At 52.0% G+C, this 16,616-nt stretch overlaps 2 protein-coding genes across 2 annotated transcripts in view; both read right to left on the bottom strand.

The window, feature by feature from the left end:
- Nucleotides 1-857: 857 nt before the first annotated feature.
- fbln5 (fibulin 5) lies at nucleotides 858-14,120 on the bottom strand. The gene is made up of 11 exons (XM_030356871.1): nucleotides 13,740-14,120; nucleotides 13,513-13,567; nucleotides 13,242-13,290; nucleotides 11,984-12,358; nucleotides 6,496-6,618; nucleotides 5,867-5,983; nucleotides 5,194-5,310; nucleotides 4,707-4,829; nucleotides 3,793-3,919; nucleotides 2,454-2,649; nucleotides 858-1,167 (listed from the first exon to the last, which is right to left on the bottom strand). Exons 1-11 carry the CDS (start codon nucleotides 13,781-13,783, stop codon nucleotides 1,006-1,008), a joined length of 1,488 nt encoding a protein of 495 aa, XP_030212731.1. The 5' UTR covers nucleotides 13,784-14,120; the 3' UTR covers nucleotides 858-1,005.
- A 234-nt stretch (nucleotides 14,121-14,354) lies between these two features.
- Nucleotides 14,355-16,616, bottom strand: part of trip11 (thyroid hormone receptor interactor 11) — a 20,044-nt gene continuing 17,782 nt past the window's right edge. Inside the window, exons 20-22 of the mRNA XM_030356822.1 lie at nucleotides 16,428-16,550; nucleotides 15,994-16,126; nucleotides 14,355-15,792 (exon numbers count right to left, since the gene is read on the bottom strand). Coding sequence (XP_030212682.1) covers nucleotides 15,587-15,792; nucleotides 15,994-16,126; nucleotides 16,428-16,550 — 462 coding nt within the window. The 3' untranslated portion in view covers nucleotides 14,355-15,586. The remainder of the gene's footprint in view (nucleotides 15,793-15,993; nucleotides 16,127-16,427; nucleotides 16,551-16,616) is intronic.

Here is a 16,616-nt window from a genome sequence, read left to right as displayed (position 1 = left end):
TCTCTTATACTTTTACTTTCGCTTATACTGCACTGTTGGAGGAGCCCAAGATTAAAGAATTTCATTGCATATGACAATAAAACCATCTTGAATCTTGATGATAAATATTTCTTCCCCTCACGACATCTCACATAACACCGTAGGCCTACCGGGTATCAATCATTGTTCCTTTCGGAAAGTACCGCAACAACCCTTAATAGTAGCCTATGAATAACTTTTCAGGTACTTCCCTGAAACCTTTCAATCAAGATTGCCATGTCGTTTTACAGGTCTTGTATATCTTTATTTACCGACCGGGTTCACTTAAATGTTATCAATAGAAAACCAATGGACTTATACTGTATATATTTTTTTAAATCAAATCAAAACATCACTGATTACCAATTTGCGTCATGATTGTTTGGGTACATTAAAGTCTCCCGTTCCAGACGAAAAAATACAGTTCATTACACTTAACTTTATAGACAAAGACAATAACTTTGGATCCAAGAGGCACGAATACGCCTCTGGGTTTGAGTCCCATATTGAAAGGTTTACAGCCCACCGAGGGAGGGGTGTGTGTGTGTGTGCTGAAACTGGTTTGGGGATGGGGGTGCTTACTAAACAGAGGACTACAGGGATGTGTACCCCAAAGGCCCCCTCCCATGCGTCTTGAGGTCTCATCATCTTGGCGATTCTCTCTGCGGGTGGTTGGCACGGCGTTTAGTCTGGGGGGGGGTGCGTGGCCCAAGTGACGTTTGGTCCGGCGGGCGGACCCTGGGGGGGGGGGGGCGGGCGTGGCCTGGGTGAGGTGGGCGTGGCCTGGGTGAGGTGGGGGGTCGTTTGGTCAGGGCCTGGGTGCAGTGGGGGGGGGGGGGGGGGGGGGGGGGGGGTGTCCCGGGTGACGTTTGTCTGGTGGGCGGGACCTGGGTGAGGTGGGCGTGGCCCGGGTGACGTTTAGTCAGGTGGGCGTGGCCTGGGTGCGGTGGGTGGGGTTTGGGTGGGCGTGGCCCGAGCGGGCGTGTCTCAGAAGGGGTGCTCCGACACGAAGACGGTGAGGCGGATGATGGAGCTGCCGCGGAAGTTGATGACGTTGTTGACGGTGGTCATCTCCAGGTCTAGCACTATGGTCTGGGGGCCCGACACGGGCCGGGACAGCACCAGCGTGGCGCTCACGTTGCTGGTTTGCTGTGGGGGCGAGAGAGAGAGAGACATTCACATAGACTGGAGAGAAAGACATTCACATAGACTGGAGAGATGAGAGAGAGAGAGAGAGAGAGAGAGAGAGAGAGAGAGAGAGAGAGAGAGAGAGAGAGAGAGAGAGAGAGAGAGAGAGAGAGAGACATTCTCATAGACTGGAGAGACGAGAGAGAGAGAGAGAGAGAGACACATTCACATAGACTGGAGAGACAAGAGAGAGAGAGAGAGAGAGAGAGAGAGAGAGAGAGAGAGAGAGAGAGAGAGAGAGAGAGAGAGAGAGAGAGAGAGAGAGAGAGAGAGAGAGAGAGAGAGAGAGAGAGAGAGAGAGAGAGAGAGAGAGATGAAGTAGATTGGAGGGAGAGAGTAATGGACCAGAGAACTACCTTCAAAGGAGGTACAGATAAAGATGCACAGGTGGTAAAGAGAGATCTGATTTCAGAGGAAAGATATCGTCATAGATAAGACGGAGAGATAAGCAGACAGGAGGGAGAGACCCAGGAATATACAGCCGATTACAAACAGATATATGGCAGGCCTGACAGATGATTAGATAAAGACAATAGCAGAGCGATACGGAGGGAATTCCAGCCATGCTGCGAAGGACATGATGGAATGTGCGAGTCAGCCTCTGGTTCAAATCTTATCCAAAACGCTCAAAACACATGTTTCAAATTAATGGGTTTTTCCATCCACAATCTGGTTTAAAAGTCGTTGACATACGTTCACGCGGTTCATACTGCGTGCGTGGTTCTATAAAAACATGTTCTTCTCATAAATGACTGAATGTACGTGAAAGAATGTGAATTAATGCTAAAGCGCTGGTGCCCCCATGAGGAATGTTTGTGCGCTGCGGTGATTGAGTGCACCGAGTGCGCCCTCTATTGGCTGCAGACGGCACTGCTATGATACGTTATGTATGTAAGCCATCCTTTCAGTTAAATTAAATAAACTTAAAGACAACAACTGGGCCAGACCAGTTTGACAACAAACCAACAGATCTCCTTTTTCTATTTGATGATTAGCCATTAGCAGCCAGCAGAAGGGGACGACCCCACTTGTGATGTCGCAAATGGGTCGACTCTGAAACGGCGTGTCAGGGCTTATCAACATCACACCTGGCGGTGACACAGGGGCCCTCTTCAACATAAACCACCGACTCCTCTCAATCCATCACCACCACCAGCACCAGCACAACCATCTCAAGCCCCAGCACCAGCACCAGCACCACCACCACCACCACCACCACCACCGTCGCCACCACCACCACCACTCACCCTCATGTAGAAGACGCGGTCTCCATCGCCGGACTTGACCTTGAATATGTAGAAGGCCCCTGGGTAGCGCGTGGTGGCCTGCATCTGGAAGATGTCGGCGGGCACGGTGCGGCCCGACGACAGGTCCATGTGGCGGTACAGAATGGTGAAGGGTTTGTCCCGGCACTGGGGGTTCTCGGCTGAGCACATGCACTGACTGGAGCGGGGGGGGGGGGGGGGGGAGAGAGAGAGAGAGAGAGGAGAGGGCGGAGATGAACACACGTGGACATGTGGTGCACCACGGTAAAGCAACATTTACATTTAGGGAAATGATCAGACGCTTTTATCCAAAGCGACTTACAATAAGAACATTTGTCATAAGAAAGAGAAACAATATATCGCTGTCGGTACAGTAAGAATGTTCATAAAACCAGATGCCAAGCACTTTTTTGTTGTTAGGTTAACCCATTCCCCGTATACAACAAAATAGCTAGGATAAGAAGCTACACAATGCTGTGTACTATTTTTTACGTGCAAGGACGTACAGCATAAAAGAGGAAGGGGTAAGGGGTAGAAATGGGATTGGGCCTAGGTGAACTCCGAACAAGGCACGATGATGGTAGGGGATAGAGCAGCCAGCCAGCTCTCTGACTGAACAGTAGGACAACAAGTCGGGGTGCATTACAGCGAATACACTGCAGCTTCACGGGACGATGGCAACAACAACGGGCCTGGCCTTGATAAAGGCAGCAAGAGAATGATTCTCCACTGCAGGGGATTTCTCTGGCCTCGGATTAACTTGCACCAGATTGCAGGATGTACGTGCGTTAAAGTGACTGCGCAGTCGCAGCGAAACATCTACCACAGAGTAGGCTACTTCGCCAGAATGGTGGTGTATACAACCGCTTTAAGGATTCGATTTTTTTTTAATTCTAGTCTTTAAAGTACACTATAGAGAGGACATTAAAGTACAGTATAGATAGAAGACATTAAAGTAACAGTATAAAGAGAAGGCATTAAAGTAACAGTACAGAGAGAAGACATTAAAGTAACTCTATAGAGAGAATACATTAAAGTAACGGTATAGAGAGAAGACCTTAAAGTAACCGTGTAGAGAGAAGACATTAAGGTAACAGTACAGAGAGAAGACATTAAAGTAACCGTATGAGAAGACATTAAGGTAACAGTACAGAGAGAAGACATTAAAGTAACCGTATGAGAAGACATTAAGGTAACAGTACAGAGAGAAGACATTAAAGTAACCGTATGAGAAGACATTAAGGTAACAGTACAGAGAGAAGACATTAAGGTGGCAGTACAGAGAGAAGACATTAAGGTAACAGTATTGCAAGGGACTCACTTGTCAGCGACTTCAATGTAAGGGATTTCACATTGCAGGGGGTCCAGGCATGTATAGCCTCCCTGGAAATTGAAACATACTTGTGCTGTTGTACAGGTGTTGTTACCAGTGTCACATTCATTGATGTCTTCAAAAATCAAACACACACAACAGTAGAAGTCAGTTAAAACACCATCATCATCATCATCATCATCATCATCATCATCATCATCAACAACATTAACAACGAGAGGAAGAATAACAACTGCATAATTTAAAACACTACATATATATATATATTATATTGGAATTATGATGCAGTTATAACAAACACAGAAAATAAACATGAGAAAGGTTCGTCAAGCAGAAATTTGACGATGTTTCATTTGTAAACAAATCTCCAGGTCTACATATTGTAAGCCACCTCCGGCCCCAAACTTAAACAAGCTAACCGGCTCAAGCTATAGAAACAGGAAATAGACGGGTCCATTTCGGGTTGTGCCAGTGAAATGGATTTAGAGGTAAGCCGGAGGAGGCAACGTTCCCAGATCTGTGCGACTCCGGGCTCCGAACACAGACCCTCTCTGTACCCCTCTACAACCTTTTCTTTACTTTGCTAAATATCGATAGATATACATTGTACATCGCATTCCTGATGTCTTGTTTCTGAGTCAAATTATTTGGGTTCGGATGTTTAATAAAAAAAATTTGGATTTGCAATAAGAGGATTTCTTAGATGCCTCCAAGTTCAACATGACACTCTTTTTCAATTTGTCGAAAAGTCTTCAAGTGAAGCCTTACTACCTCAACCTTTCCTTAAGCTCACTGTTAGCAGCAGTTCTAGCTCAGCTAACGACTCAAGCGTTATAACACAGCGAGGGTTCACAGACAGAACAGACGTTTCATGGTGGTCTCTCCGGTAGTTTCTCCGTTACCTTCGCAGCTCCTTTCGTCCTCGAACACGTAGTAGCCGGGTGGACACACACACGAGAAGGAGCCCGGTGTGTTCACACACCTGTGTTGGCACAAGTACTCTGAGAAGCCACACTCATCCAAGTCTGCCGGCGGGGGGGGGGAGGGGGAACACAACTCATTTATTGGCACAGAACAGGTAGAGGAAGACACACCTGTACATATAGCGGAGGTACGCTAGGCGCCACGGCAACCTGGTGTCTTTTCAATATGGCGGTGTTGGGAGTTTGGAGTCAGAAGGTTGGGTTTTCAGTCTTGTTTTTTTGTAAACGTTTAAACAATACAAGTTCTACAATTAGGAGATTCCAAGAAACATTATGAGCAGTTTAGCGAGATAGCATACTCAAAGCCACACGGCGTTGAGTCTAAAGAGTGTTGTGTAATAATTGTGCGGAACCAATCTCTGAGCTGGGTTAAACTCAAAGTGACAGACGAGTGCGAGAGACTGACCGATGCAGGTGGTGCCGTCGGCCGCGAGTTCGAATCCCTCGTCACAGTTGCACATGAAGGAGCCGTAGCTGTTGAGGCAGCCGTGGGAACAGGGCTCGTCCTCACACTCATCCACGTCTGGGGGGGAGGGGGGGGGGGTCAGCCGAGGGGGGGTACTTTGTGGTGTGTGTGTGTGTGTGTGCACCTTTTAGTGTGTGTGTTTGTGTGCGTGTTCCTTGTAGTGTGTGTGTGTGTGTGTGTGTGTGTGTGTGTGTGTGTGTGTGTGTGTGTGTGTGTGTGTGTGTGTGTACCTTGCAGTGTGTGTGTGTGTGTGTGTGTGTGTGTGTGTGTTCCTTGTAGTGTGTGTGTGTGTGCGCCTGTGTGTTCCATGTAGTGTGTGTGTTCTGTCTGTGTTGGTTTGTACCTTGTAGTGTGTGGGTGCATGTGTACCTTGTAGTGTGTGTGTGTGTGCGCATACGTCCATGCGTGTGTGTGTGCGTGCAAACCTTCGAGTGTGTGTATGTCTGCGTGCGTGTGTGTACCTTAGTGCGTGTGTGTGTGCGCGGTTGTGTGTGCGTACCATGGTGTGTGTGTGTGTGTCTTGTTGTAGTTTTGTGTGCGTATGTGTGTGTGTGTGTACATTAGTGCGTGTGCATGTGTGTGTGCATATGCGTGTGTGTGTGCCCGTGCGTACCTTGACATGTGCGTTCATCTCCGTTGATGAGGAAACCCGGTCTACAGGAACAGGAGTAGGAGCCCAGAGTGTTGGCACACAGCTGCTGGCAGTAACCATAGCGACACTCATCAATATCTGGGGAGGGAGAGGGAGGGGGAGGGAGAGAGGGAGAGAGCGAGAGAGCGAGAGAAGAAGGAAGACAGCTTTGCTCTTGTGTAAATCAATCTTTTATCTGTGTGTGTAAGTGTGTATGTACAATAAAAGTATGGATAATTCAACATGCAGGCTGCTCTCTACAAGTTACTGTCTCTACTGCGTCTACATGCAGGCTGCTCTCTACAAGTTACAGTCTGTACTGCATTTAATGGTCAAAATATTATTAATAAATATTTGAATATATTCGAATATTAATATTAATAAACAAACAAACTTCGAATACGTTTTTTGGGCAAAAGACAAAGCCCTTGTCGACATTCAGAGTGCTCTCTACAAGTTACAGTCTGTACTGCGTCTACAAGTGTTTTCCTCCTCATTCTGATGACGACACAAAGTGGTTTTCACCCGGGCTAGGGTTTAGCCCAACGTGATGTCATCAGAGTGCGACGTGCGACTCCACGGCGGTACGCCCCCCGGGGGTCCCCACTCACCCTGGCACTGCCCGGCCACCAGCCAGTAGCCCTCGGTGCAGGAGCAGGTGTAGCCCCCCGCGGTGTTGATGCACACCTGGGTGGGGTTGCACTGGTGGGAGCTGGCCTCACACTCGTCGATGTCTGGGGGGGGGTGGGGGGGGGGGGGCAGAGGCAGGTTGAGTCAGTCCGGGAGACTCAGTCCCACTTCCTGGTTCAGGTTTTATGGGTCAGAGGGGTCATGCTTTAAAGGGGACATAGTATACCCCCAGGTGTGAGTGGGATTAGCCATGACAAAAAAGGGTTTGATATTCGGCCTCTTCTGACATCACAAGTGGGCGTGTCCACCTAGTATGACTGATAGATGAGCAACGTTTGCTACAGTCCAACTGGGTAGGCTGGTAGGCTGATCTATCCAGCGCACATCTAGGTGGACACGCCCACCTGTGATGTCAGGAGAGTCCGATTTCAAAACGGCTTGTAACGGCTAATCCCACTCACACCTGGTGGTATAATATGTCAGCTTTAAGGACGGAGGGAGACTTTGTCCGGGAAATATCAGGTCATGAGGATGAGTAACATTTACCTTATGGGCATTTAGCTTTTATCCAAAACAAGTTACACAATCAGTACATTTGTCAGAAAGAAAGAGAAACAACAATATATATCGCTGTCGTTACAGTGAGGATGTTCATAGAACCAAGCGCCAAGCACTCACAATCGCTAGGCTAACCCCGTATACAACAGAGATAGCTAGGATAAGATGCTACACAATGCTGAATACTATGTTTAAGTGCAAGGAGGCGCTTGAGTGGAATACTAGAGGTTGACCCCTGGCGGTTTCTGATTGGCTGAAACACAGAACTGTGCCTTTCCAGGGCTTGCAGAGCGAGCGACATCACCTGGGACCAATTTCAGCCAATCAGGAACAGCCATAGCGATTATCTCAGTTGATGCACGGCCGTTAATAAGTTCAGAATTCTACCTCGGATATATCATAAAACAGAGCAGAACGTCTGTTTGATATTTTTGCCTTCCAAATCAATATGCGGTACATCACCAAGTACAAGAAGGTCATCCTTCATAAGGTCCTTCGAGGTCAGAATCAAACCAATCTCTTCAATTCAGATCAGTTCCTTTCACCTCACATGGAGTTAAATTCAAAACAGAACGTGAGCGTCCAGCACCCAGTTTCCTCGCGACACAATGGGCGACGTTGTTATGCTTAGCCGTCAACACGTCCACGACACAATGGCACCCTCTGAGAGACCGACGCCTCCTCCCATCCAGGAAGGGCTGGCACCCTTTTTCCGTCCCGGGTTCACACCGGCAACCTCACAATCGAATCACTCAACCACTCCCCAATCTAGTTCCCCTCGGTGCCCGGCTTCAAGGAGGAGAAACACACACTGGGGCGCGCAGGCCTTCCCAGATCCAGTTCCACTTGTTATTTCACCAGATCCCAGATTACGCTCGGGGCGAAATTCCTTCCTTTGCACACCACCTTCTGAGGTCCACATGTCCTTATGAGGGCAAAGAAGGTCCAGGCTACGGGGGGGGGGGGGGGGGGCTGACGTTCCCCAGACGATGAAATCAGCGATACCCACGGAGAACGATGGATGGATGAGGGCGGGGGGGGGTGGGGGGGGCTCGGGTGGCTTTTGTTTGGACAGGCCAGGGCGGTAAGTGATAGTGTCTGACACGATTGAGGCGGTGGTGGGAGGCTGGACCTCCACGCCTACTCACAGAACAATGGCCATCCTCGCCATCCCTCTTCTGGGTTCCCTTCTAAGGTTTATCCCTTGAGATTCAGGGGAGTTTTATCTCGTCCTTTATGGGCTTTAAGGGTTGCTGTGGGAAGCCCCTTCAGACCGGAACTGTGACCGAAGGGGCAGTGAACTCCAAACGGGAACATTTGGGGTTTGGTTTCGATGTCTTTCTCTTCGAATGCACACAACGGCGGCACTAGCTTCATTAAATTATCACATCGTTGCCGTGGGTCGTAACCATAGGGAAGACCCCCCCCCCCCCCCTCCTTCTTAGAACTCTCAGCCCAAATGGTGTGGACCCCTGCCCCCCTTTGGGGGAAGGGGGGGGGAGGGGGTGCTTCAGCAGACGCCACCTGCTAGCGGTTAGCCGCTGCTGGCGCTAACCTCTCTCTCTCTGGTCCTCCATCAGCGGGGTCATCTGGGGCCCATGTGCTGCAGGCCAACCGACCCCCCCCCACCCCCCTCCCCTCCTCCTCCCACCCCACCCCCTCCCCCCCCTCTCTGGGAACCAGGGGTCCGACCGGGGGGGCCGGCGGGTTGGCTCTGCTGCCTTATATAGAGCGGTTCACCAGAGCTGACCTCTGGTGCTGCTGACGCCCCCCAGCTGGGGGACCGGGACGCGGGCTGGGAGGCTGGGGGGGCTCGGGGGACTGGGGGGGGACTGGGAGGGACTGGGGGGGACTGGGAGGGACTGGGGGGGACTGGGGGGGACTGGGGGGGACTGGGGGGGACTGGGAGATGTTTAGCACTTGGGTAAACGGCTGCTCCACTCTGTTAGGGGTTCGGTCGGCTCATGAATCAAGCGGAGCCATGAGTGGGTTGAACGGTCCTGCAGGTCCACCTTCTTACACTTACTGAAGTGCCTCTGAGCAAAGGCAAAGAAATGAGGGTTGTAAATGGATGTCGGCTCGCTTTGCTCTCCTTGGAAAAATGTTCCTCGGGCAAATACCCTCCAAGGGGTACACAGATGCCCCTTGCAACTGTGTGTGTGTGTGTGTGTGTGTGTGTGTGTGTGTGTGTGTGTGTGTGTGTGTGTGTGTGTGTGTGTGTGTGTGTGTGTGTGTGTGTGTGTGTGCATTCTTGAGTGAGCGAGTGCATGTGCGTTCGTGAGTGCATGTGTGTGTGTGTACGTGTTTGTATGTGTGTGTGTGTCAGTGGGTGTGCGTGTTCTTGGCTAGGTGTGTGAGTGTGCATGTTTGAGTGTGCAAGTGCGAGTGCTTGGGTGAATGCATGGTTGCGTGAGAGAACGAGCGACCATTGTTCAAAGCTTCGGATGATACAAGTAGTGAGCCGGGACACAAGCTGGTCCTTTGTTTGGACGCCTTCAAACTTGATGCATCTGTAACTTGGCAAGACGGCGGTTGTATTGAATTCCCAGCACCGCAGTGTGACATGCCTTGCTCAATAGATGCACAACATGTCTGCTCCCCAGAGGGAGAGAACGTGGAGAGAGGGACGTCAGGCTTCGCCCGGGGGGGGGGGGGGGGGGGGGGCGTGCTGAAATGTTGGCCTGGACGCTGCCTTGTTTTCTGCAGGCCGCCGCCGTTAGCGGCTAACTCTAACACAATGCACAGCTTGTTACGGGCTCAGACAGGAAGTGGCAAGTCTGCTGGCCCCGTAGCCCACGGCAACATCAGTCAACGTCCCCTTCACGTCAGCATTCGCTTATGCACACACGCGCACACACACACGCGCACACACAAATATAAAAACACGTACGCACACACAAAAGTACACACACGGCAAAACAATCTCAACCATACCAAGGAAATGTTTATTAGAAAAACATAAGATATGCAATGTCTGCGACTCCAGACGTGCCGTCATATTGTATAGCGATGCATGTCAGCTCGCACACACACACACACACACACACACACACACACACACACACACACACACACACACACACACACACACACACACACACACACACACACACACACACACACACACATATGCCCACACACACACCTCTGGAGGTGTGAGGGAACATGGTGATCGGTTCTCAGAGGAATGCAGCGGTTAGCGAGCGATGACCTCATCGCCCTGCTCACCACGGGTCCCCGACCCAAACCAGCTCCAGAAGCACTTCCTGTCTGCTGAGGTCTGAGGTCCTACTGACGTTCCCCAACTAACCAACTAAACAACACACCAACCAACCAACCGACCAACTCATTAACTGACCAACACACACTCAACCAAACAACCATCCAACTCACTAACTAACCAACCAACTGACTCACTAACTAACCATCACAAACCCAAACCAACTCACTAACTAACCAACCAACAAAGTAACTAACCAACCAACTCACTAGCTAACCAACCAACTAATTAACTTACCAACCAACTCACTAACTAACCAATGAACTCATTGAATAACCAACCAACTAACTTACCAATCAACACACTAACTAACCAACCAACTCACTAACCAATCGACTCGCCAACCAACCACCCAGATAACCTACCAACTGCTCCAAACCCGTGGAGAGACCCCTGCTACAGACCCGGAGAGACCCCTAATCCAGACGACTGCTACAGACCCCTGCTCTAGACCCAGGGAGACCCCAAACCAGACCCCTGCTCTAGACCCAGGGAGACCCCGGAGCGCTGGCTGTCAGAGCTCCACGGTGAACAGCTGCTGCCGGCCTCCCGGGACCGGGGCGTTGCCGGGACAACCCGTGATCCCACCTCAGTTGAGTTCAGGGATCCACTACAACGCAGGACAACCACGACATCCACCACCTCGAGAGACGTCTTCCTGTAGCCGAGTGTGCTGTGAGCCAATCACGCGCTTAGATCCTGAACTTCAGACGCAGGTCAAGGGTCAGGCCAGTAAGACTCGGGTTAAAGGGATGTGCAATGAAGCAGATGCGCGCGCACACACACACACACACACACACACACACACACACACACACACACACACACACACACACACACACACACACACACACACACACACACACACACACACACACACACACAGCATTCCAACAGCCGGGCCTACTATGACACGCCGGCTCCGTCAGATCTCAGATCAGAGCGGCTAATGCAAAGAAGGTGGCTGGTCCACTGCTGGTTCTGGCCCGTGGGCCCGAGGCAGGCTGCTGCCCGTTATCACCGCCCATGTGATTCCAATCTGCCCGGCGCTCGCTGGCCGTCTCAGACGCTCGCTACCAGACATGGAACAGCGCTACGGGCCGCCAGCAGGGGTTAACCCATATCCGTCATGTGACGGACGTCATGTGACTGAACCTCACCAACGCTAAAGGGCTGCTTATGGTCCCACGTTCACGCAACGCAACGACCACGCAGACGCTTCAACGCGGTCGTGAACCTGTTTCGGTTCTGCGTCGGGTTTTAGTGAGCGGACCAATCACAGCCCTTGCGGCTGCGTCGCGTCAACGTAAGGTTACAATTTTTGGGAGGCGCACGTCGGGCTCTGGCGATGGACGCAAGGAGGGTCCGCTAGGATGTAAGGGGTCCGTAAACCTCCTCGCGCAGCGTGGACGTGGTGGAACCATAATCAGCCCTTAAGGCCAGGTCTGGGCTCTCTGCCCAAGGGTTGAGAACCCCTATGTTAGAGAGAGAGTTAGAGAGAGAGAGTTAGAGAGAGAGAGAGAGAGAGAGAGAGAGAGAGAGAGAGAGAGAGAGAGAGAGAGAGAGAGAGAGAGAGAGAGAGAGAGAGAGAGAGAGAGAGAGAGAGAGAGAGAGAGAGAGAGACCCCTCACCGTTACAGGTGCCGTCCTCAGCGACGGCGTACCCCAGGATGCAGGGCGTGTTGCTCCGGACCCGGGGGTAGCTGGGCTCCGCGGGGCCCGAGGCCGGGGGCCGGAACGGCTCCTGGTAGCCCGCCGCCGGGTCGGGGTAGGGGGCCTCGGGGAGGGCCGGGACGGGCGCGGGCCGGTAGGGCTCTGGGCCGTAGGGCTCCGGGCGGTAGGGTTCGGGCCGGTAGGGCTCTGGGCGGTAGGGTTCGGGCCGGTAGGGCTCTGGGCGGTGGGACTGGCTGTACTGGCCGCGAGGCATGCAGAGGTAGCCCCCGTTCTGGTTCACACACACCATGTCCCCGCGGCACGGGTCCGGCAGAGAGCGGCACTCGTCCAGGTCTGGGGGACGGACGGACAGGGTCAGAGGTCAGACGGGTGAAGGGACGGGGTCATAGGTCAGACGGGTGAAGGGACAGAGGTCAGAGGTCAGATGGGTGAAGGGACAGGGTCAGAGGTCAGACGGGTGGAGGGACAGGGTCAGAGGTCAGACGGGTGAAGGGTCAGAGGTCAGACGGGTGGAGGGACGGGGTCATAGGTCAGAAAGGTGAAGGGAGATACGCAGGTGGAGGGAGGACAGATAGACAGGCGTCAGGGTGAGGACCTTTGTTTCACGACTCATCAGTTGAAAATGTGGTTTCACGGGGAATAGACCGCCTAATAAACGCAGCGCAACACCTAGACAGACCGTGTTGTGGGCTAACCTCTCTCTTCCACTATGAGTTACAGGCTGCACGCTTGTTTCTACTACGGCTGACCTCTCCTTTAACAGAACACTCAGCAGACGCTTCGTGAGACTGAGGGCAGAGCAGGTTAAAATACATTCTTCATACAAACGTAGCCTACGCTTCAGTCAGCGTTACGCTGACTGACGCGTACGTTTGTAAGAAGAAGATATTTAAACATCCCGATATGTAAACTCATCCAGCTTACATATCTTTGGATCTTACCAAACAGGTTGAGCAATCCCCAAATGCTTGATAATCAGGGTTGCACTGAGTAGAGAGGTGGTCTCGGACCTCCTGGCCCGGCAACAAGGGACTATGATACTCTGATACGTGTTGACTCTGTTATGCAAACTCAGCCATGTGTAGCCTACAGACCATCCGCTGAACCGCGGAATGATGGGCTCCGGTTGGAAGGATATGGACGTTGCCCGGTTCAATCTGCCGTCACAACGTTAAGCAGCGAGTAAAATGACAAGGCGTCAAGTCGGGTCACTCACCTACACACTGCCTTGCCCGGCGGTCATAAGCAAAGCCCTCGCCACACGTCTAGGAGACCACCAAAACACATGTTCAGCTTCAACGCAACATCACGGGCGCACAGTACACGATACATTGGTTGCTGTTCGATATTGGTAGAGGAATTGATTTATCAATAGAGAACACAAAAAAATTCAGAGCGAGTTGCAAGTCTGTGTTTCTTCTAGCCTAGTAAGGTCATAACTTTTACCACTCGTAATAACCTCATTCATATAAATATGAAGTGTCTACCTGGCCGTGTCCGGGCTGGATGCAGAGCGCAATGAACATTAAGGCAGCCAGCATTCTGCAGGGAAGGAATGGAAGTATGAACATCTTCAACATAGTAAAAGAATAAACCTCATTACAAAAATGTGGACACTTTAAGCGAATCACACGAATAGCCTGCAAGTGAGTTGGCTAAAGTGTAAATCGACAAAAATAAACGATTAAAAAAAATAATCTCAATGATCTCTTGCCTTGCAGAAGTCGACGCGTCGAAGTCCCGTCCCGGGAACAGCATGCTGATGGAGGCTACGGAGTAGTTGCTGGAAAGAGTTGAACGACCTGTACGCTCTCCCTAATCCCTGAGCTACCAGACAGGGGGTGGGTGGGGGGTGAAGTGCTCCCAACGGACCCAAATACGCGTCTTTACGCAAAAGCCGAAGCCAGGGTCTGATGATCAGCTGTCCGGTCGACCTATAGTTGGCATGCATTAACCAACGGTCTGAAACGTTGGTTCTGTATCTTTTCCCGATTACTCAACGATGCAGAGTGACTGGCCCCCTTCTAGCAGCGCTCCACAGCTGGATTCAATCTCTGAGACACTGCCCCCTCGAGCCGGGATCGGTCGGTGCTGGGGGGTCTGGGGACGGGACGGTGCGCGGACGGACGGTGCTATGCTACTTATGAGGGTTGATGTGTGGGGGTGGCCGTCAAATATTAGTACAGGCCCACGTACGTTACCACACTCCCCCTCCAGGGTCTCTCTCTCCCTCCCTCTCTAAGACACACAGACGTTGGGAATCGATCCTGTAACATGAAACTTCTCTCCCGTGTTGCATCGAAAATGAGAAAACAAACAGAAACTTTACCAAAAGGGCAAAAAGAGGGCCTTTATTTGGTTGGAAAAGGAAGCCAAACAATAGAGGTGTACACGTGATCATTTTCATTCAAGTTAAATGAACTTGTTTATTTGATACCTCTGAATTCCAGATGGCACATTCTATAAATCATTCTATGGATTTACAATTTGTACAGCTTTCCTCATTACCTAGCGGCTTCCATGAAGGATGTTCCTTAGAAAATACGTGGAACGGCCATGGCGCAACACTGTTACACAATGTGCAGCTCCTCTCCTACGTCGCAAATATACATTAATATCCACCATTTACAACCCCCATCGCTCGTTCCTAAAAAGCAAAAACGTTAGGCACTTAGAATTTCTAGAAGGTCCCAAGTGTCCATAAATACGAATAAAAAGCCTGAACGTTACACACACGCGCGCGCATACATCCACATATGACAGCGATGTACTCGCACACAGAAGCGCGCCAACGTGTCCTGTCAACCCACCGCCGCAGCTCGCTGTAATTATGACGCTGGGCCGCGGGAGAAGACCACCGTCTGCAGGAAAGGCCGGATGGCTTCAGCAGATGGAACTCAAACCACACACGTCTGCGGACGCCTGCCAGAGACCGCGGGCGGGTGCGTGCGTCAGCCACCCTGCGCCGTACAAGAGGACGGGGTCCAGCCTCGAGCGGCACACCGCCTCAGAGGCAGCTAGTGCGCGCCTCGCCACAGGACGACGCCTCCTGTGGCGAGGAACGCTGTGGAAAAGCTGTGGCCAAGAATAGCGTCCTGCTCTCTAGTGAAATATTAAGTATATATATATATATATATATATATATATATATAGAGTGTAAAAAAGAAGAAAGAGAAAAAACGAAAAAGCTTTGGATACGTGTATCTACTCAGGCAAACACTGTTCTGCGTTCCGGCTAGTGGAGTGTTCCACTACACCCCCCCCCCCCACACACCCCCCCCCCCCCTCTAAGAGAATTAGTTGCATAGAAAACAATACTGAGGACCAAACCCACCTCCCCTCTGCCCCAGAAAACCTTTCGCATATCCTCCCTCGTCTTCCTCAGAGTCAAACCCCGCGAGGAACCAACATAGCCTAAGATCCCAGACTCAACGTCCCCGACTCAACGTCCCCGACTCAACGCCCCTGACTCAACGTCCCTCATAGCCCAACAGTTTTGTCCGTCGTCCCAAACTTTTATTGTGGAGGAGCGTGCGGGCTGGCGACAGGAAGCGGCGGGCCTCACTGCCTCAGCAGGTCCTTGAGGCCGCTGGCCTCGCTGGAGACGGGCACCGGGGTGAAGGAGGGCAGCGCCTCCGAGATGGGCTTCATGAGCAGGTGCCCCCCCGCCCCGCCGGGCCCCCCCGGGACCCCCGCGCCCAGCAGGGGGACGGCCGCCGAGCGGGGCGCCAGGAAGGGGTTGGAGTCCGGCGGCCTCTTCGCCAACCCTGAGGCACACCGGGTCAAAGGTCAAAGGTTAAACCTGACGGGCTCGTACCGCGACACAGACACGAGGTCGAGACACAAAAATGAATGTTGATCAAAACGCGGTGGGCCGCCCTCGAGAGCCGTCGTTTGAGGACCACTGATGCAGGTGACAAACCGCAGCCAATCAGAACACAGCATGCTGTACAGCCCCTAGTGGTCACCTGAGGAGCTGCTGGCCCCCCTCCCCGGGGGCGGGGCGCCCAGGGCCTTCATGTCCTGGACCGGCATCCTGGGGGGCGGGCGGTCCGTGCTGGACTCCACCTCCAGGAACTTGACGAACATCTCGGAGAAGGACTGCAACACACACACACACACACACACACACACACACACACACACACACACACACACACACACACACACACACACACACACACACACACACACACGTCCAAAGATCCGCCAATCATTAAATATAAACATTATTGAACAAAACAAGAAGATCCTCTGTCTGTCTTTCGCGCTCTGTGTGTGTGTGTGTGTGTGTGTGTGTGTGTGTGTGTGTGTGTGTGTGTGTGTGTGTGTGTGTGTGTGTGTGTGTGTGTGTGTGTGTGTGTGTGTGTGTGTGTGTGTGTGTGTGTGTGTCAGGTCTTACAGAGTTGAGGGTCTGTCCGGGTCCGGGTCTCGGGGGGGTGCTGGGGACACTGTGGGGCCCCCGGCCCCCCAACCAGCTGGACACCCAGCCAGTGACCCCCGGCCGGCCGTCCTCCTCCAGCATCTGATGGAGACACAAAGGAGCTCCGTCAGACCAGAGCACCACCACCACCACTGGCGACACCACCAC

This window comes from Gadus morhua, chromosome 5 (genome assembly GCF_902167405.1).
Source record: "Gadus morhua chromosome 5, gadMor3.0, whole genome shotgun sequence".
Classification (NCBI taxonomy): domain Eukaryota; kingdom Metazoa; phylum Chordata; class Actinopteri; order Gadiformes; family Gadidae; genus Gadus; species Gadus morhua.
The sequence above is the reverse complement of the archived record's forward strand: the minus strand, read 5'-3'. Positions and strand labels throughout refer to the sequence as shown.